Source organism: Equus przewalskii, chromosome 1 (genome assembly GCF_037783145.1).
Source record: "Equus przewalskii isolate Varuska chromosome 1, EquPr2, whole genome shotgun sequence".
Classification (NCBI taxonomy): Eukaryota; Metazoa; Chordata; class Mammalia; order Perissodactyla; family Equidae; genus Equus; species Equus przewalskii.
The window spans coordinates 106,301,465-106,326,117 of record NC_091831.1 but is presented as its reverse complement, the minus strand read 5'-3'; the positions used below and the strand labels follow the sequence as shown (position 1 = coordinate 106,326,117).

The 24,653-nt window shown below is 43.6% G+C and overlaps 1 protein-coding gene across 2 annotated transcripts in view; it reads right to left on the bottom strand.

Moving 5' to 3' along the window:
* The window catches only part of LRRK1 (leucine rich repeat kinase 1), a 121,204-nt gene that overhangs the window by 93,961 nt on the left and 2,590 nt on the right, over window positions 1-24,653 (bottom strand). For both annotated transcript variants that reach the window (XM_070620299.1, XM_070620307.1), the window contains exon 2: window positions 22,276-22,494. In XM_070620299.1, the coding sequence (XP_070476400.1) occupies window positions 22,276-22,372 (97 nt within the window). In that variant the 5' untranslated portion in view covers window positions 22,373-22,494. The remainder of the gene's footprint in view (window positions 1-22,275; window positions 22,495-24,653) is intronic.

The following is a 24,653-nucleotide window of genomic DNA, read 5'->3' as shown; positions in this document are numbered from 1 at the left end:
ATTTTCTCCCATTCTGTGAGTTATCTTTTTACTTTCTTGATGATGTCCTTCAAGTACAAAAATTTTTAATTTTGATGAAGTCTAATTTATCTATTTTTCCTTTTGTCACGTGTGTTTTTGGTGTCATATCCAAAGTTGTGAAGATTTAATCCTATGTTTTCTTTTAAGAGTTTTATAATGTTATCTCTTACATTTAGGTCTATGATCATTTTGAGTGATTTTTTTGCATACTGTGTAGGTAGAGATCCAACTTCATTCTTTTGCATGTGGACATCCAATTGTCCCAGCACCATTTGTTGAAATGATGATTCTTTTCCCATTGAATTGTATTAGCATCCTTGTCAAAAATCATCAGACCGTAAATGTATGTGTTTATTTCTGGACGCTTAATTCTATTACATTGATCTATATGGCTATCCTTATGCCAATACCACACTGTCTTGACTACTGTAGGTTTGTGGCACATTTTGAAATCAGGCAGTGTAAATCCTTCAACTTTGTTCTTTTTCAAGATCGTTTTGGCTATTCTGGGTCTCTTGCATTTCCATATGAATTTTAGGATCAGCCTGTCAATTTCTGTGAAAATTTCAGGAATTCTGATAGGGACTGCATCTGTAGATCAATTTTGGAAGTACTGCCATGTTAACAATGCTGAGTCTTCCAACTCATGAACACAGGATGTTTTTCCATTTATTTAGGTCCTCTTCAATTTCTTTCAACAACATTTTGTAGTTTTCAGTATATAAATCCTGCATGCCTTTTGTTACATTCATTCCCAATTGTTTTATTCTTTTTCACAGTATTACAAATGTAATTGTTTTTTTAATTTCACTTTCAGATTGTTCATTGAGAGGACATATAAATACAATTGACCTTTACATTTTGATCTTGTATTCTGAAAACTTGCTGAACTGATTTATCAGTTCTAATTCTTTTTTTGTGTAGATTCCTTAGGATATTCTATATAAAATATTATGTCATTTGCAAATAGAGATCGTTTCATTTCTTCCTTTCTTTTCATTTCTTCCTATCTGGATGCCTTTTATTGCTTTTTCTTGTCTTATTGCTCTTGCTAGAACCTTCAATATAATGTTAACAGAAGTGGTGAGAGCTGACATCTTGTTTTGTTCTCAATGTTAGAAAGAAAGCATTCAATCATTCATAATTAAATATGATGCTAGTTTTGGATTTTTAATAGATGCACTTTATCAGGTTGGGGAAGTTCCCTTCTATTACCAGTTTACTGATTGTTTTTATCATCAAAGGGTGTTGAATATTGACAAATGCTTTTTCTGTGTCTGTTGAGATGATCACATGATTTTTTTTCTTCTTTATTCTCTGAATATGATGTATTATATTGATTGATGTTAAACACTGTTTGCAAACTTGCAATAAATTCCACTTGGTCCAGTATGTATTACTGAATTGGTTTGCTGGTCTTCTTTTGGAGATTTTAGCGTCTTCATGCATAAGCGATATTGGCCCGTAGTTTTCTTTTCTTGTGATATCTTTGTCTGATTTTGGTTTCAGGGTAACAATGGCTTCACAGCTTGAATTGAGGAGTGTTCCCTCCTCCCCTATTTTTTGGAAGAGTTTGTGAAGTTGATGTTAATTCCTCTTTAAATGTTTGATAAAATTCACCAGTGAAGCCATCTGGGCCTGGCTTTTCTTTGTGGGGAGTTTTTTGACTACTAACTCAATCTCTCTACTTATTATAAGTCTATTCAAATTTTCTCTTCCTTCTTGAGTCTGTTTAGGTAGTTTGTGTCTTTCTAGAAATTTCTCCATTTCATCTAGGTTATCAGATTTGCTGGTGTACAACTGTTCATAGTATTCTTCTATAATCCTTTTTATTTCTGTATGGTTGGTTGTAATGTCTCCCTTTCCTTTATGATCTTAGTAATTGGAGTCTTATCTCTTATTTTTCTTGGTCATTTCTAAGTAAAAGTTTGTCAATACTGTTGATTTTTTCAAAGAATCAACTTTTGGTTTCATTGATTTTTCTCTATCATTTTTATATTCTCTATTTCATTGATCTCTGCTCTAATCTTTGTTATTTCCTTCCTTCTGTTTTCTTTCAGTTTAGTCTAGTTTCTTAAGTTGGAAGAGTAGGTTATTGATTTGAAATCTTTCTTCTTCTTTTAATATAAGCAGTTATAGCCATAAATTTCCTTCTAAGCCCTGCTTTAGCTGCATGCCATAAGTTTTAATATGTTGTGTTTTTGTTTCATTCATCTTAAAGTATGCCCCAAATTCCCTTGCAATTTCTTCTTTAACCCATTGGTTATTTATCAGTATGTTGTTTAATTTCCATATATTTGTGAGTTCCCCAAATTTCCTCCTGTTATTGATTTCTAATTTCACTCCATTGTGGTCAGAGAACATACTTTGTATGATTTCAATCCTTTTAAATGTACTGAAGCTTGTTTTCTGGCCAAACATAAAATCTGAACACATAATGAAACAAACCACAAATCCCTATGTGTCCCAAAACACACAAACAAGGTAAAAAGACAAATGAAAAATTGGAAGAAAATATTTGCAACTTATATTCCAGACAAAGGGTTAATATGATGAAATAGGCACGCTTTTACATTGCTGGAGTGAACGCAAAATGGTGCAACCCCTCTGGAGGGGAATTTACCAATACCTAGCAAAATTACATCTGCATTTTCCCTCTGAGCCAATACTGTGACTTTTATACATTTATACTAAAGATATGCCAGCAAAAATGCAAAATGATGTCTATACAGGCTATTCATTGCCTCATTATTGCAAGGGAAACAATCCAGATGTCCACCTACAGAGAACTGGCTAAATAAACAATGGGACATCCCCACAACAGAGTCCTAGGCAGTAGTAAGAAGAAAGAGAAAGAGTGCTATATACTTGAGAGTCATCTCCTATTGTTCTGTGATTCTCAGGGCAGTTCCCATTACCTTCTCCTGGGAGTGGGGCACACAACACCCCAGCTCCCCATGGCCCTGTGTGCCTACAGCTGGGCAGACAGAGGCTTAGCTAAGGGCAAATGAGGAGCCTGAACTATGCCCCCAAGTGGCAGCTCTGGCATAGCACAGTGCAGGAACTATGGCACGCGTGCTTGGCTTGGCTCTGACCATAAACTGACACTTGTTTGTAGAACAGGGAGAAGCCCACTCCCCTCCACCCTGCCACCATGCCCATGGGTCACACTGCCAAGGCTTCTCCTGATGCCTTCCATCATCTCTGTGTGTCTCTAAGTACTGATGGTGGGGAAAGAACCTGCAAAGGAGGTATCCCACTTCCCCTGGCCCTCTTCCCAGGCAGAGTCCCAGTGCACCTTCCTGGTGCAGGGTGGGAAGGGCAGGAGTGCTGAGGGGCTGAGGTGTCTGCACTGCAAAGGGCAGAAGTGGGGGCAGGTAGACAGACACACACACCAAGAAAGACTGGCTTTGGGAGAAGTACCTGGGGCCTTTCTCAGGAGAATGAGATTAGAAATTAGGACAGGGCTCCTGCGGCAAAGGAATCCAGCGGCTTGGCTGGTGCTCTCAGTGGAATTCCTCGTGGATGCCTTGTCAAGAAACTTTAGTAAAGATTTCAGCTGCTTTTTAATTTTGTTTTAAGATTCCAGGCTACTAGGGTTTCCTTTGAATATATCACTGTGCTGATAGAGGCCATGAAGTGGCTCGCATTTCCCTGGATCTCACATAAATATTCATTTCTCCTCTTTTTTAAACACAAATGGATTCTACTATAATTATGTTCTACAACTTGCTTTTCCCACTTAAAAAGTTCTTCTGTATCAGCACAGGGAGATCCAGCCATCCTTCTTCATGGTAGCTCTTTGTCCACACTGATGGACATTTAGGGCATTCCTAGCTAGTTCTTTGTAATTCCCTTCAATACTGCAATGAACATCCCCTATATGTATCTCTGCTCACCTGTGAACTACACCTCCAGGTTAAATTCCTAGCAGTGGAAGGAACAGAGGATATATCAGCCTTAATTTTTGTAAAGATTCCCAATTTGCTTTTCCAAAAGTTGCACCAATTATATCCTTACTTATCAACTCAATTATTAGTTAAAATATGAAAAACAGAGCAAAAATTATATCTTTGCCATATTAAATAATGCCAAATTTTCTGATTTTTTCCAATCTTAAAAGCAAAATAATATATCTCATTATTGGTTTTGGTTTGTGTTTCTTTCCATATGAATGATATTCAGCTTATTTTCATATATTTATCGATAATTTCTATCTTTTTCAATGAACTAAACTCTCTAATTCTATTTTTTGGTTCATCTGAAAATTGGAAGGTTCTTTTTCTCATTGATTTGCAAGTGCTCTTTGCAGATGAAGGCAGTTAGCTCTTTGTGGTATATGTTGAAAATACTTTTTACCTGTTTGTTTTATGTCTCTTGAGAGAGGCTTTGCTGGAGAATGGTTCTAATTGTTATTTAATCACTTTGATTAATCTTCTCCTCTATGTTACCTCGGTTTTGTGCTTTGCTTAGAAAAAAGTCCTTCCTTGACCCAAGAGTATTTTAATTTATCATTTTACTAGACTTTTAATGGTATTAACTTTTATGTTTAAATATTTGATTCACCTGAAATTGATTTTGGGGTGGAAGTGAGAAGGTGATATGTTATTTCTATCCTATTATCAAATAAACTTTCTTTTCTGGACTAATTTGAAATCCTAAGTAGGAAAGCATAATTGATGTGCATTTTGGCCTATGTACTAGCTGCTACTCTGTCCCATTGCTTTCTGTCCTTCTCTCTCTAGTCTTCAACCTCCTTTGTTACTGTGGTGTTGTAACGAGTTCTAACATCTGATGGAACTAATCTCCCTTCCTCTCAACCCACTTCCTCCCCATCTGAATTGTCCTGGCTATTCTCATACATTTGTTTATTTTTCTAGAGTAAAATTTATTAGAAAGTTCATGTTCCAAAAAAAACTCTGTTTGTATTTTAATTGCTGTTGCACTAAATCATAGAATCAACTTGTGGAGAATTGACGTATTTACAATGTTGTCTTCCTATACAAGAGGACAATATGCCATTCTATTTATTCAAATATTCTTTATGTCCAAGGTTTAAAGTTTTATTCAGAGGGGCCTGTATATTTATCATTGTTTCCCCTAGACATTTTATATTCAATTTATATTAATTCAATCACTAAGCAAGAAAAAAACCAAAACATTTCCACTGATAGTTCCTTAGACATTCAAAGTTTTCATTTCAGTTTTCTGGGTTCTTAAACAGATCTCGATAGGGCATCTAATTATGTGTTAACACCCACTAGATAGGATGCCAACAGGAAAAGCTCCTAGAAATTGACAAGGAAAGGTCAAAGAGCTCCGAGAGATTGATAAGCAAAGGTATGAAGAGAGGATTCAAAAGAAGCAACTATAACCAGGTTTGATATATGTCAAAATGTGCTAAGCCTCACTTCTCACAAGAGGAATGCACACAAAACTATACTGAGACACCCTTTTTCACATATCAGGTTAGGAAAAACCAAAGTTTGATTAAAAAACACTGTTGTCAGGCCTCTGGGGAAACAGGCAAGCACATACATTGTGGGAGATGGGGGTAAACAGGAAAAACTCCAATGGAAGCAATTTGGAAATACCCAGCAGATTTTTAGAAGCATATGCCCTTCACCCATCACTTTGGGAATTTATTGTATAGCTTTCCTTTATACATGTGAAAATACATCTTGGAATTGTTTGTTACAGTAAAATACTAGCGACAGCCCAAATGCCCATTAGGAGGAGACTGCTTACATAGACTGAGGGACATCTATGCAATAGAATACTATGCAGTTGTCAAAAAGAATGGTGGTGATGATGGTGATGATGATGACGATGACAGCCTTCATGTGCGAATGTGTGAAAGAAACAGGCAAGGCACAGAACACTGTGTGATCAGCTACATTCGGTGTAAAAGAGGGAACAATAAGCATCTATATTTGTTTTGCTTGTATACATATAAAGAAATTCTGGAAGGATATAAGAATCTAAGAATTGTAGATTGATACTCGTGGCTTTTGAACCGTGTGATTGTATTCAAACAATTACAGTTTTAAAATCTTGGCAAGGAAAAAATATGAGGTCATTTGCTCTTCCTTTTCCTCTGCATGTCTTCAGGCAGAGACACACACCCTCAAGTTCAAATGACAAAAATTGACTCCAGCTGACTCGCCTCAGTGCAGCGACTGCCATCTGCCCTCCAAATCCCAAACCAGGCACACAAAAAGAAGCAAAAAGGCCAGGATCAGGGGTCCTCTGTAGCTTGTAAAGTTGTAGGTTGATGTGTTTAATGCATGGATTTGAGGGGAACCCAAAGGGTGATTACAACGTGGCCTCTGAAAGGTAAAAAGCAAATGCCACAAATGCTTCCGCTTAAAAGATAATGCTTAACAGAAGTGAATGCCTCCCCCACCCCTTTGAGCTAAGACAAAAACTCGGAGATCTTCAGTCTGAGGCGCAGTTAACATTCCTGGGAGCTGCACTCCTCTGCCGCCAGGCTTCTAGTGTGTGGCTGAGTTGGACCCATGCTGCTCTGTGGTTGTCACATTCACAGCTATTTTTCCTGTATGGAAACTGTCCACTTGCGTAGTACAAACTTCTTCAGTTTAGTACAAACCCCGGGCGGATAACGACACAGCTTTGTTTTTCTGCGTGACAGTCTGATTATTAAAGTGAGGAGCTGCATGATTCCTCAGTAACCGCAAACATCCCGAGAATGCCTGGGCTCCGCTACCGTGGCACCTTGCCCACCGAAACCTGACTCACATACATCCCTTCATGATTTCTCTATGACCCGAGCTCAAGGCACTCCCTATGGACAGCTTGTGGCTGAACATTTAAAAGATATTCATGAATATTAGAACTTGAAGCTTTACTAGGAGTTTTCTTTCACATGACACAGATTTTAATAATTTGGCAAAAAAATGCATTCTGAAAATGAGGCAAGGAAAGATTTTGGTTTAAATGAAAATATTTTCATTTAAAACTTTAATTAAACAGTTTTACCTAAAACAATTTTAGTGATTAGATTTGGGGTCATCACATTTCAGCTATATACACACCTGAAAATGAGAATTGGCCATGTTTTGAATTCCATGCTTTCAATGGCTTAGAGCCAAATAAATCAAAGTCCCCTCCATTTTTAAGGACGTCCCATCTTTACCATTTTAATACTATTATCATTCACTAATAGAAATAGAGTCCAGGTGAGGCTATATACTTGCCCAACAGGAAAAGACAATGAGATCAATATTTATTGAGGGACTACTCAGCATGCACACTTGGCATGGTGCTAAGCATTCTGCAAGCAGATTCTAACCATGCCTGTATTACAGATAAGGACTAGGGTGCAGAGGGACCAAGATATAAACCCAGCTCCTTCCAATTGTAAAGTCTATATTCTTGCCACTGTCACTCAGTTATTTCTGCAAACTGCACACCTCAGAGATGCCAAAAGACAGAATCAAGACAATAGACCGAGCCCCGGCTGGAGTCACCACCTCCTGCGCCAAATCCTTAGAAATTATTAAAAGTATATGAAAAAAATACCAACAAGCCACATTAGCACAGGAAAATAAGGAGACCCAACAGGGCCAGAAACCATGGTACAGAAGGTGGGAAAGCTCAGGAGTGCTCCAGGGCTGCCTGGGGTGCATATGGGAAGCATGAGGGCCCCCAAGTCACCAGCATGAGGACTGAGGGGAGGGGGGAACCACAGTGAATCCATCTCTGGCCCGTGCTACGCAGTGGGGGCTAAGAGGAAGTGTGGAACCTCAGGTGTGGGTGACACCCAGGAGGCACACAGAGCCACCTACCCAGAAGACATACTCCAGGTGCACCCAGGGCAGCCCGCTGCAGTCTTCCTGTCCTCCTCTCTGCAGGCTGCAGTGATTAAAGCTGCATTCACAGACAGCTATGGGGAATCCCAAACACAAAGATCAACACCCAGCCACACACCCACAAACATCTGAGGAAGGTCAACACCATAAAGGAGAAGCACCCAACTCCACCAACCAAGCCAGCAAGGTGGGCAGGCCACAGATCGGCAGAAGAGACCCCTCCCCACCTTCCACCCCCTACACAGAAAGTAATGCTAAATTAAGTTTCCTGCTTATGTAGCCGTGGACCCCGCACCATTGGAAGCACAGTGTCCACCAGGGCAGGAGAAGACGTGGCATGTCTGACCATAGTTCCCCTTGGGCCTCAGAATCCCCAAGGGGAAGTGAGAAGCTGAGAGTGACAATCCCTGTGCAAGGAAGGGTTTTGCCAGATCTGAGAGCCTGCATTTCTTGCTCCACCCTTACGTTACTGCTCAGGAAGGAAACCTACACAAATAACCCAGGCACTGAGATAAGGGAGAGCGGGCAAACTTTGGACTTTCCTGGTTCAGGATTAAACTTGATATCAGCAACCACCACCCTCATCCGGGAGGAAGAGACCAAGTGAGTGCCTGAGCTTCCCTAAGCAGAATCTAGGGCTCTGGCTTTCCAGCATCTCAGGGGCCCACCTCCACCCAGAACCAGTGTTTGTAAAGCAAGAACAAGACCTCAGAATAAATATGAATGACACCTCAGAAAGATACAGGAGGGCACAGCATCCGTAAACAAGAATTGACTAAATGGCTCGGAAATTAAAACTAGAAGAATTGAACTATGGTAAATGGACAGCAGAGCAGAATAGACAGGGCAGGAGGACAAATCAGTAATCTGGAAGACCAAGCTGAGGGTGTAGCACCAGGACATAAAGAAGTTGAAAGTACAGATAAAAAATTAAGAGACATGGAAGATGATGCTTGAAGCTTTCCAAAATGTATCTAGTTAGAACGCCAGAACTATATGCTCAAATAAATAAGAAAAATTCTCAAGTTGAAAAAGATGAGTTCTCAGAAGTGAGAAGATACTACTCAAGAAGTTGAAAACGGGAGGAGTGAATTTAGAAAAAAGAAGAAAATAGAAAAGCAGAAATCAACTAAATAGGAAGCAGAGAAGTAAAAAAGAGCAACAACAAAATTATCAAAGTTATCCTGGGGTCATGTCAAAAGATAAGGAACCAACCCAAAGAGGCTTCTGCTGGCCAAAGTTGAATAATTTTAGCATCAAAAACCAAGTAAGTTAAGGGGCCAGCCCAGTGGTGCAGTGGTTAACTCCGCACATTCTGCTTTGGCGGTCCAGGGTTTGCCAGTTTGGATCCCAGGCGTGGGCCTATGCACCACTTGTCAAGTCATGCTGTGGCAGGTGTCGCACATATAAAGTAGAGGAAGATGGGCACAGATGTTAGCTCAGGGCCAGTCTTCCTCAGCAAAAAGAGGAGGATTGGCAGCAGACATTAGCTCAGGGCTAATCTTCCTCAAAAAAAAAAAAAAAAAATCAAACAACTTTAAATACATGAACTAATAATGATACTAAAAATAAAACCCTCATTGGTTGCCTTTAAAAGATGCTAGGGAATCAATTCACTTTCAAGAAAAAGGAATAAATAAATTAAGAGAAAGATTCATTTATCCTGACTTTGTCATTCAAACTGTAACTCAAGGTATCACAGAGTTGATAGGAGAAAGTCTTAGAGATAGATTTCAGCTAGATGTAGAAGGAATAATAGACTTCAAATATCACCAGTTTACAACTCCAAATGAAATAACCGATCTAAGCAATGATTAATGACCGATAAAACCATTAGGTGAAAAGCTGAAAAACCCGTGGGATCTTTATAATGAATTATCAGGCTGAGGACACCTGAAATCACCAAAAAGTCTAAACATCAAAGAGAAACAATTAGACAGCATTTGACTCCTGCGGTGATGTAACAGGAAGTACACTCCACTGGTTGTCTAAATGTTCTTGCGGAAACATCACTGAATCTAATCAAGCCTCTGGATCTATGGAAGCACAGAGGAGGGAAGAGCTTGTGAAGCAACACACCAGATGCAATCACCAAAATCCAGACTGTGGGAAACTGCAGAGGACAAGCAATGTGGTTTTACCACGACTGAACTGCAAGGAAAAAGAAAGTGAGGGAGGGAGGTGGAAATTAAGAAACTCAAGAACCATAGGCAAGGACCTTGATTCGTAAAGCTGATTCAAACAAACAAATGATAAAAACAAATTATGAGGGAATCAAGGGCATTTGAAAGCTGATTAGATACCTGATGTTTTTAATGAAATATTTTTATATTTTTAAAAAGTGTATGTAAAATGTATTGTGATTGGGTTTTTTTCTTTTAGATTTCTTAACATATGAAGTCTGGAACAGGGTTCTAAATAATCGAGAGAGAAAGGGAAGGGGACGTGAGCGGATCAAGATCAGCTATGTGTGAAAGTTGCTGAAGTTGGGGCAATGGATACAGAGAGCTCCATGATAGTATTCTCTCTATTTTTGTAATGTGTTCAAAATTTTCCATAATATTGAAAAAACTAAGATAAAAATAAAACATTTCAAAATTCTGCCAAGGCTAAAGATTTGTTCAAAGAAAAAAAGCCATTTCAAATCTAGGCCTAAGAAACTGTGGTTTTTGAGGGGAAGAAAAAAAAGAGGGAACTAACTATTGTCTCTGATTCTTCAGAGAAGAGGGGAACTAGAAGATGGGGGACTGGGGTGGGAGGGAGTGCTTTTCATAGTAACTCCCTTTTGTACTTTTGAATTTTACATCAACTACATGATTTACTTACGAAAAATGAATAAAATAATTTAAACCCTGAAGCACTATGAACTTTATGCTAATATATTTGAAAATCTAGAATAAATGGCTTACTATCTGGAAAAATGTATGGCCAAAATTAACTCAAGAAGAAATGGAGAATTTAAAAGTAAAGCTTTAGGCTTTAAAGAAATGGAATCAACAGTGAAAAAAATCTACCCATAAAAAAGCACCAGGCCCAGATGGTTTTATAGGCAAAAGGTTTTATCCATCTTCTTGGAAAATATAGCTCTTATATTGTACAAACCTAATGTTGATTGAAAAAGAAAGTTACAAAAAGATTGGCACAGTGTGAAAATAGTTACTTAAAACTTTTAAACATGTAAACTGTTCTGACAGGAGCAGGATTGCTGATGCTGTGATGGCCACACCGGACATTTCCCAGGACCGCAACGCCCCCCCCCCCACCCCCCCCAGGCCCTGGCACACCTTCCTGCAAGAGGACGAGAGACTGGGGACCACGTGCAATCCGTCTTGCAGACCCAGGCTTTGTGATCTCCTTTCAACGAAGCCTCTCCCTTAACCCAGGCGGGTGACACGGTCGAATTTATGCCGACCACTTGTATACCAGGCGGCAGCCCAGAGGGGACCCACTTGGTAGGACAGAAACAATACTATGTATTTATGGGTACATATATATTCAGCAATAGTATAAAGACGGTAAAGGGTTCACACTAACTTCAGAATAATGGCTACCCTTGGGGGCCGACGGAGAGCAGCAATCAGGGAGAGCGCCAAAGGGGGCTCTAAATATACCTGCCATGTTTTACTACTTAAAATAATTTTTTGAAGTAAAAATGGCAAAATATTAGCACTGGTTACATCTGAGTGGTGGGTACATCCTCGAGTCCTCTTTCTTTTACTCCTCACGTCAGGCCATTACCAAGTTCTGTGGTGTACTAAGGATGGCCATCTGCTTTTTGTGGTTCCTCCCCTTGGGAGGTGGAATCTGTTTCCGGTCCTGCACTGATCTGGACTAGCCTTTTGGCCTGTTTTGACTAACAGGAGGGGGCAAAAGTGAGGAAGAGACGGTTCCAGGCCGAAGCCTGAGGGAGGCCTGGGAGTTTCTGCTTCTGAACTCTGGGAATTCAACTGCCGTGCTGTAAAGAAGCTCGGGCTAGATGCCTGGATGACGAAAAGCACGTGGAGAGAAGGTCACGTGGAGGAGCAGTGAGGCGGCAGACATGCGAGAGACACAGGAGCAACCCAGCTTAGCCCTGCAGACTCCTGACCCACAGAATCCTGGGAGATTATAAATTGTTGTTTTAAGCCCGTGAGTTAAGGGGTAGTCGTTACATAATAATATCTAAACATGCCCGCCTCTCCAGCCTCACTCGGTGCTTCTTGAACTCTGCTCCAGCTACATAGGCCACCTTGCTGGCACTCAGACAAGCCGAGCTCATCCCACTTCACAGCTTTTGCACTCCCTGGTACCCTTGCCAGGTGCACCATTTCCCGGCTCTTCATGGGACTCACTTCCTCACACCATTCACTTGATTCTGCTCACACGCCACCTCCCCCTAGACGTCTTCCCTGACATCCCATCTGAAATAGTGCCCTTTGTGCATCACTCTGCATTCCTGCAGCCTGGTGATTTCCCTGTGGCCTCTTTCACTCCCGACAGTAGAGCACATGTCTATTTATCGTCTTTCCCTCTTGGAAGATAAGCATTATGAGGTCCTTTCCTGGTTCCCCAGCGCCCAGACTGTAGCAGGCTCTGATATAACGTGGGGGGAACGAATGAGCACAGGAAGGAGGGCTGGGCACATCTTTCTCTATTGTCTTCAGTATGTTTGAAAAGCACTCTTCTTCCCAGGCTTCCTGTCGCCCCTGCCTTCTGGTCAACCCAGCAGACCTGAGGTTGAATGTCACTTCCTCAGAGAGGTCTTACGCAATAACAATTAAACATAGCCATGTGGTGCCTCTTCAGCACATCGCCTTGCTGTAAGGTTTCTTCACCAAGCATCACTTTCTGAATTGCCCCTGTTCCTCGTTGTCTATTTTTCCTGCTAGAATTACAAGCCCCATGAGAGCTTAGGCCATGCTCCTGCCATGTCCTCAGAATCTAGAACAGTGTCCCCCACAAACAGATGCTCAATAATTGTTGAAATAAGAGTACTGAATTAATAAAGACAAACAAAAAGCCAGGCCTTAGCAGAAACATAGATAATGCAGGGCATTAAAAAGAACTTCAAAAATAAGTGCCAATGAAAAAATATTTTCTGCCAGCATTTTTGCTGACTTCTCTTAGCATTGAGGGAAGTTGCTTCCCATGTAACTTACAGACATGCTCTGCCTCCAAAGTCAGCTGATTGCAAATTTCCCTAATAAAGTTGGAATCATAGAATTATTGGTTTATCTGGAATTCACTGTAAAAATCTTGATTTTAACCACCAAATTTGACACTAAGAAATAAATTTAAAAATTAACTGAGAAGATAAGATTGATATGAAAATAAAATAAATGCTAATTAGGATCCTCAGGAGAGTTCAAGAAGACACTGCATATATAAAACAGGAACAGAATGCTATGAAAAGGCACAGTCAAGAATAGGAAAGAGCTTCTGGAAATTAAAAATGAGAGCCAGCATGAAACTTTCAGTAGGGGGTTGGAAGATGCAGTCAAGGACATCTCTCAAACTTTAAGAGAAAGAAGAAGAGTTGGAAAACGTGAGAGGAAAGATAAGCAACATGCATCTTAACTAATAGTAGTTCCAGAAAAACAACCAAAACAAAACAAAAAAGAAAAAAAGCAGATGAGGAAAATAACATAAAAAAAATACACGGACCTTTCCAGGCCTGAAAGGGAAAAATGGCTGGCCTACCCAGTGCCAAGCAGCTTGGATGAAAAAAGACCCTCACCAGGTCTTTGGCGAGGAGAAAAAAAGCTTTCAGAGAGGAAAAAACAGGTCAGCCACAAAGCAATGAGAACCAAACCACATCAGAGCAAGCAGAGCAGACCCTTCCAAGTTCTGGAGGCAGACGATTTCCAGTTGGGATCACGGGGCGGGTCAAGCGAGCGTGCTTTCAGGAGTGCCGAGCCTCTGACGTGTGCCTCCATAAGCCCTATCCTAGGAGTTTTCTTGATGGTGTGCTCCTGATAAACACGGGCTCAGAGTAAGAGGTGGAATGGGGATGCAGGTAAAAAGGGAAGAGGTGCTCACCTCCTGGGCCCCACAGAACAAGGATGACACAGAGTCCCCAGGCCACATCATGGTGATGGGAACACATAGCATTGAACACTACAAATGCAACCTAGAGATGAGTCAACACTGACAGGATTAAACGTGGAGGGAGCAGCAGGGCTTTGCGGTGTGAAAGTGAAGGCAGGCAACAGACACTGTCTCAACAGATGGAGCAAGAGAAATGGTAATAACCTGAAGAACTAGAACCAGAAACAGGAAAGAGACGCCCTTTTGGGAGCTGGCACCGGGGCTTTGCTTATAGTCTGTCATTTATCACTTGCCTCTTTAAGGAGTGTGTATTACTTCAATAATTTTTAATGTGCTTATTCTTTGATCCTGCAATTCTGCTGAGGCATAAGCATAATAGTCAACCCTTATGATAATGAGCAAAATGTGTAAAGAATCTAAGGGTACTTCAATAGGGGATGGATTAAATAAACATTGTTGTATTCTCACTACTGAATTTATTGCACATGAAAAAGACTCCAAGACTTAAAACTCAAGGGAAAAATGTTGCACAGCATATATACAATTGAATATCATGTATGTAAAACCAGGAACACGTACAAAAAGAATCGTGTGTTTGTGTGTGTTCGCAGATGGGCACAAGTGTAGGAAGAGGTTGGGAAGGAAACACTCAGCTAACAGTGATCACCATGGGCGGGATGGAAGGGGCCGAGGAGTACTGTGACTCTGTGTGTATCATCTGGACGTTCTAGGAGAATGTGTGTGATTATACACAAATAACTTTTTCTGAACTTCAGGGAGCTCCCTGCCCACTCAGGGAGGGGCTCTTTGCTTGCTGTTTGCTTTTGGACCCAGAGGTTTGCAGGCAGACAGGGCAATGGCCCAGGGGAGCCTTTTGATCTCGACAGCTGGGGCAGGGGTGGAACGGCCTGAGGGTCCGGCCCTGGCCTCCCTCCATCTCCAGCTCCCACAGGTGTGGGCCGCCTGTGACCACCCACCTGCCTCTAAAAGCTCACAAGGCCATCTGAAGTCCAAAATGAGCTCCTAAAAAGAACTCTGAGTGTCATGCTTGTCTTTTTGTATTCAAATTCTAACCTCAAATTTACATCATCACATACTCTATATTCAAAATAATGGCCTACAATTTTTCAATGCCCTTAAATATCTCTAAGTCTCTGATAAATTAAAAGTGCCAAAATTATTTTTGTTCTTCGTTCTCCTGAAATGACCAGGTAGGTGATTTTAGCCAACACCTGGCGACATGTCCTAGCCACTGGGTCCTGGATGCTGGATAGATCAGATAAAAGCTCTAGGCCTAACCCTAGAGAGAATTAGCAAAATGAAGTGTAACAAGAAAAGTTCTTTACAGTTGACAGTAAATTTCTGACTAGCGTGTGACTCTTCTATATCATCAGGGCTATGGGCTCAGGAAGGATTCTATTGCATGAGATGCATGTTTCTGGTTTTGGGTTTTTTTCTCTTTTTTATGACAAATGTCACTCAGTAAGTAGCAAGATGGTTAAGGGGAATCTGGACAAACCAAACACAAGGATGGCCAGGATGGTGAACAGACTCAGAACGTGAACTTCTCAGGAATATTGGAAGCCCCCTATCGTCATTCATCGGGGTTCCTAAAAACACGTGTGTGAGATTCATCCACTAGAGTTTGGATTTCCATGTTCTTGTTGGGGAGGGGTCCATTCCCAGAGAACTACAGAATTTCATATAAATCCCTAATTATGGCTCCTCCAAGGTCTGACTCACGTGGACCAGGAAACCAGGCAGGTGGGAGACAATCCCTGTCCCTCTGGACTGGATCCTGGTGACGTCCACACAGGTACCTCCCTGCTCACAGGCCACTAACCTCTTCAGTGGGGGCCGGAGCACATGGCTGGAAAGAAAATCTCTCTTGGTCACTGAATGCATGCCAGGTGGGCCTGGGTTGCTCCCCAGCGAGCAAGGGCCAAGAGGGGGCCTGCCCTCTCCACCTCTCATAAATGGAGCCAAGTCAGGGGCAAATGCTGGGGACAGGAAAGGCAGGCAGCGGCTGAGGCCCTGGGTGAGCTTCAGGGTCTGGCACCTAGAACGTGTGGGGGTGGGGTGGTCCACCTGAGAGCCGGCCCACGGCAGGGTCGGGGGAGGACGTGGGAGGCAGCTCTTTCCCTGGGCCCAGGTGGCCATGGCCTAGTGGTCTGTCCACAGACTAAGGAGCAAAATCTCGAGGATATCCGAGTGGAACCTGTGAAGTTGCAGGCTGCCCGCTCTTGAAAGTAGTGGGATGGTTTACTCAGCCTAAAAAGGAATCCACAGGGAGGGCAAGACATCTCCTTTAGTTGCTGCAAGAAAGGGGTCAGGGATTCCAATCAGCCTAGATAGGTGAAGCCAGATGCGACAGGGGCAGGACCAGTTTCTGCAGCATAAACTTCCTAATGGGCTTGCCACAGAAAGGCTAGCATTGTTGAAGAGGTAGTCAGCTCCCTGTTGCTAAAAGCAAGCAAGCACATTCTGGACAAATAATTGGGAGAAGATCTAAATCTTAGATTAAGGTTAACGTTAAAAGCCCCCTCAAACCCAGAGCTTCTGTAGTTGGGGGTGGCTTTGTGTGCGCATGAAGCACAGCTGCCCACATGACAGATGCCTGCATGGGGCATGACCACAGCTGTTTTCTCCCACGACCCTGGGCCACCGCTCAGCCTCCCTTCCCTTCTCCTCACTCAATAGGGGATTCCTTACTGGACACTGGCTATGGTCCCTGGAGGGCTCAGGGCTGCTCCTGCGGCCAGGCTGGAGAAGGGTGCCCCACTGACCACAGTCTGCTTCCCAGCAAAGCTCTGTCTACCCCTCCCCGCTCCCACGGTGTGAACACAGCCCAGCAGGTCTAAGTAGGACACCAACTCCAGGAACAGGTTAAGGATGTGGGCTGGCGGTTACACTCTGAAAGGCACTCATCAACGTGGATCTGTCCCTTGCAGGATTTCCTACAGCAACCCACCAAGAAAGCCCACTACCACCTGAAGGGCACTTCCTACTTCAGTCTACTTCCTACTTCTATTTCTGGAAGGCAGGAAGAACCCCACCTGAGCAAACCATTTGACTCTTATATTAAGAAGTTATTTTTAATACAGATTTGAAAAAGCCAAAGGAAAAGGAAAGGAAATTGAAAGTAGTTATGTAAAAACCTGGGAACTGAAGACCCTCCGGAATGTTCCTTCTCCTCCTTTGGTCCATGCTTGGTCTGGTGGAGGACAGTGCTCTGAGAGGCAGGCAGCTGAACTTAGGACCACTCACAGAGAGGTGGGGCACGTGAGCCACCTCGAGTGATGTCTGTCCAAGCACCCCTCACCCTCCATGATCCAGAAGAGTCTCGCCAAATGTTCTCAGCCTGAATTGTCTAGAAGTTTCCTCACTACTCTACTTTCCAGGGAGCCTCGCCTCAGCTGGCAAGACAGGTTTTTCCACTCTGACTAGTGTCAGACAAGGGCAGCGGAACTCTAATGACATGTCTGTCAAAACAGATTGCCTGCAGCCCCAGCCCCGTATCTCATCTCATCGACCCTTGTTCCATCAGCTCACACGCTCTAAACTCATCCACGCTTTCCAAACATGCCCCCTGCCCAACAGGCGAGCGGGCTGCTGACGGTGCTAAGGAGACGGTGCTAGTAAGGTTGCGACACACCTTCCTGGGACACAACTGTGCTGTACACACACAGGACAGGCACATACAGACCACCTGGCACTACACGGCAGCTAGCGAAGCACTCACACATTCGCAGGCTTTGAAAGAGCTAATCTTCTAAACAAGGACAAGGTGGGTTATGCAAGTTGGAAAAGGCAGGGGCAAACACACCTAGAAAAAACACACACAAAATGCCATTACCAAAAACCTAAAAGTAAAAAACCAGTCTTCACTGATTTTTATCAAAGTCTGGATCTTTGTCTAAACTATACTTGGAAGTATAGCCATAACTTTATCCTTTCCACAGCATTTTAGCTTCCAAGGATTTTTAAAAGGTGAGAAAGCTGTTCCTACATCTAGCATAATTTGAGTCTCACGGGTTTTCTTTCTGGCAACTGACTTTCCTTAGGCAGTGCTGGCAATGAGGTCTGGAACAGTCTTCCCTGGGGTGAGGCTGGTGGACGGGGCGGGGGGAGCAGGACTCCCCACGACTCCAGGGCGTCTGGGCAGAAGGTAGGACAGAACAGATCCAGCTCATCTGTTAGGTGGGCCCTGAGGGAGGGGCAGCTGTAGCCTCACTGAGTCAAGCATTTCCCATTTGTTCCGGAAAGAAATTACAGGGAAAGAGGGCAGTTGAAGCAAATTTGACCTTGGATGTGAGTACCGAGGTGTGCCTTTTAGATCCTAATCACAAAACATCAGCACTTAAAGAAACAACGATTTTTAAAACAAACTGCAATATTATTTTTCTGGTTGCCTAAGTAATGCAAAACAAAACACTAGCATGCGTGCTCCTTGTAGAAAATGTTAACACTACAGATAAGCAAAGAGCAGTGGCTGTAATCCCCACGTGACTGGGCTACCCTTTGAGTGTCACCTGGCCCCAGGCTGTGCTCTTGGTGCATATAATTTACACTTTGTGAAAATGAAATCTAACATGGGATGTTTTAAAATTGGGCCTGCAGAGCTCCTGGGTCAAGGTGAAGAGCAGTGGGTGGGATTCACCACCGCTACCCCCTCACCAGTGCCCTCAAAGCAACTCCACTTTCATCTAGATGTTTCATAGGCTGGGGCTCCAGGCAAGACTTCATGCAAGAAAAGGGCTCTGCCGGCTACTTAAATAAGTAAATAAAAATACAGAAATAAGATACACTTTTTTTTTTAAAGGATTGAAGCTCACCAAGTCCTATATGGCAGACTGAATAACGGGCACCAATCCGTCACCGTGGCCTGCATCCACAGCCTGGCCATGACCTCCCTGTAGACAGAGCTCTTTACTTGGGCTTGGCCATGTGACTTACTTTGGCCAAGGCACAGGGGTAGAGGAGACAGCATGCCACTCTGGTGGCCCAGGCCTTAAGAGATATGACATGTTTCTGCTTTCTCCACTTGTGCCTCTGCCACTGGCAATGGAATGCCCCCTGCCAGACTGCTTGTCTCAGGAGCATAGGAGTCCCGTGGAACAGAGCTGCAGATGGCAGCATGCAGCAGAGTGCCCCAGCCACACAGTGACCTAAGGGCCAGGAACAAATACTGACTGGTGCATCCCAGTAGATTTTGTGTCTGTCTGAATCAGGGTTTAGAGAGGTTAAGCCACTTGGCCAAGGTCGCCCAGGACTGAGAATTGAATGCAGTCCTGATAAACGCCACAGTAGGGTCTTGAACCTCTCACCACACTGTGTGAGTCCCAGAAGCTTCTCCCCATCCCTTCCTGCTCAGTGAAAGGAAACACAGTCACAAACTACCTGTGGGGTTCTAAAGACCACAGTGATGAGCAGTGCCCATCTCCTTAGCTCACGCACAGTTAGTAGCGGCTGCTTAACCCAGAGCCATCGGTAACGGCTTCAGCATTCCCAGCACCCATGGAGGTCTCCACAGTGACACTGTCCTCCCCTGGAGGGGTGGGCAAGCAGAGGCAGGTCCTCCTCTGCCCTCGTTCCTCCACTGCACCCAGCAGGACTGAACAGCGGTTGCAAGAGGCCAGGAGGGGCTTGATGCCTGGCCACCAAGAAGTAGCCCATCACCAGCAGGAGAGGGTGTTGTAGGATCTAAGCCCTGGGGGTCCAGGGAAGGGCTCCCACACTCAGTTCCTCTGCTATCACCTATAGGACCTTTAAATTCTCAGCATACGGGCATAAATTTGTACCTTTTTCATAGGGATCGTTATGAGGATTTAATAGAGAATATAATTTCTGTAATGCTAAGCCATTGGACAGAATTTTCTGATGTATTTCAGGCCACTTTTCTTTCACATTCTTTAACTCTCTGGTTCTTGTGTTTGGTCCCTGTGTGAACACCTCCTCCAGCATCAGGGGTTCACAAGACGTCAGCTCCCCTGTGAGCACCTGCAATCTCTAAGCACTGGGAACAGTACCCAGTGGGGCTGCATGATTCCCATTGTCTCCTGGACCCTTGTGTGCGTCCTGAGGTCACTCAGAACAGGGTGCTGGGAGTCCTGAGATTCCACTGGGGAAAGAGGCCCCTCGGCAGAAAAGACTTTTCTGAGCCCGCTTCTTCCAACCTGGTGATCACAGCTGTCAGGGAGAGGGAGCCCATCATCGGAGCACTGTGAAGTTCAGACACAGATCTGTAAGGGAGGAAATGGGGGCTGGGAACGTCAGTGCTTTGACCTCTCGGGACACAGGATCATTGTCTGGTTATCGGTCCTACCTCAAGCTTAGAGACAGGGCTGGTTCCGAGTCTGTGCAGGGTCCATTGGCCCAGGTCTCCAGGACCCGTAAAATCAGTGGGGATCCCTGGACACCTTGGAAAGCTATCATCTCAGCCTTGCCACTCTGTTGGCAGACCACGACAGTGGCACGACCCAGGAGTCTGTCAGGGATTCAGACTCTTGGGACCCCCAGACCTCAGAACGAGAATCTGCATTTCACCAAGATCCGCAGGGAACTCACACATTCATTGCGATCTGAGAAGTGCTGCTCCATGGGACCCAAACCATTTAGAGCAGTTGGTTCTCAACCCCCGCTGCATATTAGAATCATGGAGGGGAGAGGAGCTTTTAACAAATGCCCCGGCCTGCCCCTCCCCGCGAGAGCCTGCTCCAGTGGGTTGAGGTGGCGCCTGGGCTTTAGCAGTTTTTGAAGCTTCCCAGTGATTCTGGGGACCAGGGTGGAGAAGCGCTCATTTAAGACCACCAGCTCTTGACCAGGAGGGGAAGGGACAGAATCCCCAGTCGGGCTTTTTCGGATGACACAGTAACCCATGAAGCAAGCCCCAAATGGAGCCCACTTCCCTGCCCCAACGCTCATCCCTCAGGACGGCTAAGAGGAGAGGCAGGTGGGCTAATGGAGCTGAGAGCACCCTGGAAAGGTAGAGTCACTCCCCAAAAATCGGGAGTAGCATTCTACTACACGTGTTGCCATGATCTCGCGCTAATAAGGCCAGGCCTATCTAACAAGCAACTGAAAAAGACACACGTCTGAAAAAAGGAAAAATAACTGTTCAAAAGATGCAAGTCAAACACTCTGGGAACATTTAGTGCTGGGCAATGTCAAGAGGCAAATTCTTTTCCCATTTCATAATTTGATTTATGTGCAAAGAAATCTTCCAGAAACATCACCCTACTTAGCTTTTGGGCATTTTTGATGGAGAAAAAACACTCAAGCAACTAAGCAAAGTGTGTGCTGAGCCAGGTACGACGTTGAATCACTAACGAACGCAACTGAGGATATAAACACACAAATCCTCTCAAAGCCAACATATGGGCCCTCTCCACCCATGCAGGATGGCCTAGCCTTTGACGCCCAGAGAGTTCTAGGGTTAAGACAGGGTTCAAAGTACAGTTCTGCCATTTACAGGTTGCTGACCTTGACCAAGTTTGACCTTGACCTAGACCTTTCTTACTCTCATGTTCCTTAGCTATAAAATAGGGAAAAACGAGATTATTTCCTAAGGCACTGAATGCAGTGCTTGGAAGTTACTAAGGGTTTAACAAATATTAATTGTTAACAACAATATCAATGATATTCTATTGGTGTTAAAAGTGGTGTAATTCTAGGGGAAAATCTGGCAATAATGCAAAGAGGCGTAAAAACACTCAAACCCAATAATTCCACTTCCGTAAATTTATTTACTGAAATACTCTCAAAACCATGTATAAAAAGATGGAAGTGCTCACTCGTTTGGTAAGAGTGAACAACTAGAAGGAACTCAAATGTCCCCAAATGTCCAATAGATGTTATGCTCCCACATAAAATGATGTTTCACTTGACCACATGAGCTAGATGACTGATACAAGGTTAGGAGAAAAAAGCAGGATACGAAATTATGTACACCATTATAAGTAAATAAAATTAAAACAAAGTCTCTGCAGCCCAGAGAAACTGACTGGACGAGAACACATAAGATGTTAACCGAGCTTGTGTTGAGGGTATTAGGACTCTGGGTGAATATTTTCTACTTCCTTTTTTTCAGTTTTTCTTTAAAAAATATGTATTATTTTTATAACAAGAAAATAAAACCAAATCCCCATTTAAAAGAAGTCTTTTTAACCAACATGAAGCGACACACTGATTCTTAAGAGCTTTCAGTCCACAACAAATTTTGTCCCATGGTCCTTCAGTTTTTGGAATTTAAGTGAGAATCCCAAGATAAATTTTATAATGAAGAATTCACGAAATAATTGGCACTTTATATCCTTTGGTTGAAAACCCCTTGCTCTTACATACCCAAGACCCCCCACAGGACATGCACAGCAGGCTTGGCCAACCCGGCCCTTACCGTGATGCGTCTCCATGGCGCGTTCTGGACACACGGCTGACCCCTCCGGCCCCACACACCAGTACATGCTGGGTGGTCGCTGCGACATGCCAGCCATCAACCCCCAGGGTGGTCGCTCTCCCAAGTCAGTTCTGGCTGTGGTCACTGCCTCCGCCGCTGCCCGAGGGTTGGACTAAAGCATGGACACACAGTCATGGCTGAGCAGAAAGCTGTCTCGTTCTGGTGGTAAAAAACATCACAAAATCAGAAAGCTTTTCTTAACTGTCAAGTCCCTTCCTTCACCCTTGCCTATATTTGCTATTTATATTGGTTCATTGGTTTTTCCCCTCTCTTTTGTGACAATCCATCTATCCAGCCACGCCTGGCCAGTGGGAGCCGTGAGAGGACAAAGCTCTCCCCACTCCACCTCGCAGCTGGGCTCTGAGCATGTCTACCTGAGAAGAGTCTGGAAGAAAACCCAAACAACTGCAGGACATCCACTGGTAAAGGGTTCAGTCATTGTTCCATCGAAACATATTCATTGTCACTTGCACAGTGACGCCAAGAAAACTAAATGAGGCTCCTGCCTTCAGGGGCTCACACTCCAGTCGGGATGGGACAGACACACTTACATTTAGTCACAAAGCAAGGGCCTCCCTTTGCCCAGGACAGACTCTTCCGGAAGCCCAGAGGCCAGCATGGAATTCCAAAGAGGCAATGAGGCAAACAAACCCCAAAGAGAACGGGTCTGGAATGCACTGGTACTGGTTATGAAGCCAAGTCAGTTTGAGCCCTGGGGAATAACAGAAAGGAGCCCTATATATTTTGCCTGTTCTCCACCACCCCAGGGTACATTTGGCAATGTCTGGAGGCATTTTTGGTTCCCACGTCTGGGGATGGAGGTGCTATAGGCATCTACTGGGTCGATGTCAGGGACATTGCTGAACATCCCTCAATGCACAGCGCAGCTGCCCCCACAGACAATTATCTGACCCAAATAGTTTCAGTATCCAGAGAAGCTGATCCAGAGTTAGATGGAGGGTCATCTCCTAAAACTAACGAGGCTCCGACGAACTGCCGTGGCGGGAGCTGCTCTCTCCTGCTGGGCTCCCCTGAGCTTGGGGCTCCTCCAACACACGTGCCCATGCTGCTCTGGTGATTAAATGACCAGAAGCCTCGAGGGCAAGGCCCAGGCCCAGCTCAGGCTTGGCACAGGGTAAACTGCAAGGGGAAGGGTATCACCATGTGAAACGCATGTGTTTCTAGTAGTGTTTGTACAGAATACATCACACGTCAAGGACAGGGTAATTAGCAACCGTTCTCTGAAAGAGAACTCTGAAATGGAGAGTAATACAGTAGTCCAAAAAAAGAAAAAACAAAGTCACGTAAATGATGCCCAAGACAATGTGGAAAGGAAAAAGCACCATCTGGATGTCAAAGGCTTGGATTATCTCTGTCACATGTCAGTGGTGTGACCTCAAGATGAAACTCAAGTGTCTCAGTTTTCTCATCTATTAAAAATAGGCATGCACCCCCCTGCCCAGGCACCCTCGCAGGTTGCTGTGAAATTTCACTTAAGGTCAAGCTTCTGCAGTCACTTTCGACAAGAGGACCAGAAGCGGTTCTTTCCTGCAATAACAGCAGGATGATTGTGCTGGCTCCCCAGCGAGCAGGTTCCAGCAGGTGCCCTGAGCAGGGTGGGCACTGAGCAAAATCCGCCTGAGACACAGACAAGGAGGAGCCACAAAGCAGAATCTCCATTTTAAAATAAAGGCTCCAAATCGCACAGTAACATTCAGAAACCAAGAAACAGAGTTGCTAAACGCTTTCAAATGCCTCTCAAAACCAGCTACAAATATACCCACAACACATCAACACTCCAAAAGCTAGTAGCTGTTCCTTCTGAAAACAGAAGCGTCTTACCATATAATGGTTTTAAGTTTAAAAAAATTGTAAAAATATTTTCGGCCAACCCTCACCCAGCACGTTTTGTTCCCCTTTTCATTTTCAGTTTCCTTTTGAAAATCACTTAACTAATGGAGGATTTTGCCACTGGAGCATTTTTTCAATTATAATTTGTATTTTGGCATCCACTCTAAGGTAGAAGTTTTAAGATGAGGTAACTCAGGTTTTGCTCAATCTTTGCCCTCAAACGGATCTTTGCTTCTTCCTGCTTCATTGGGTCCAGACCAATGCAACAAATTATGGCTGTAAGTTACATGTTTTCTTTTCACTATGGTGCATACATCCTAAAGAGGGCGTCAAGAGGTTGTCTGCAATAATAATTAGTTTAATAATTTTTAAAACCGCACCAATTTTCTTTGAATAAAACTAAATCTAAATATATAATGAAAAAGAAAAGAAAAGAATAAATCTAAATGCTTAATGAGATTCGTACT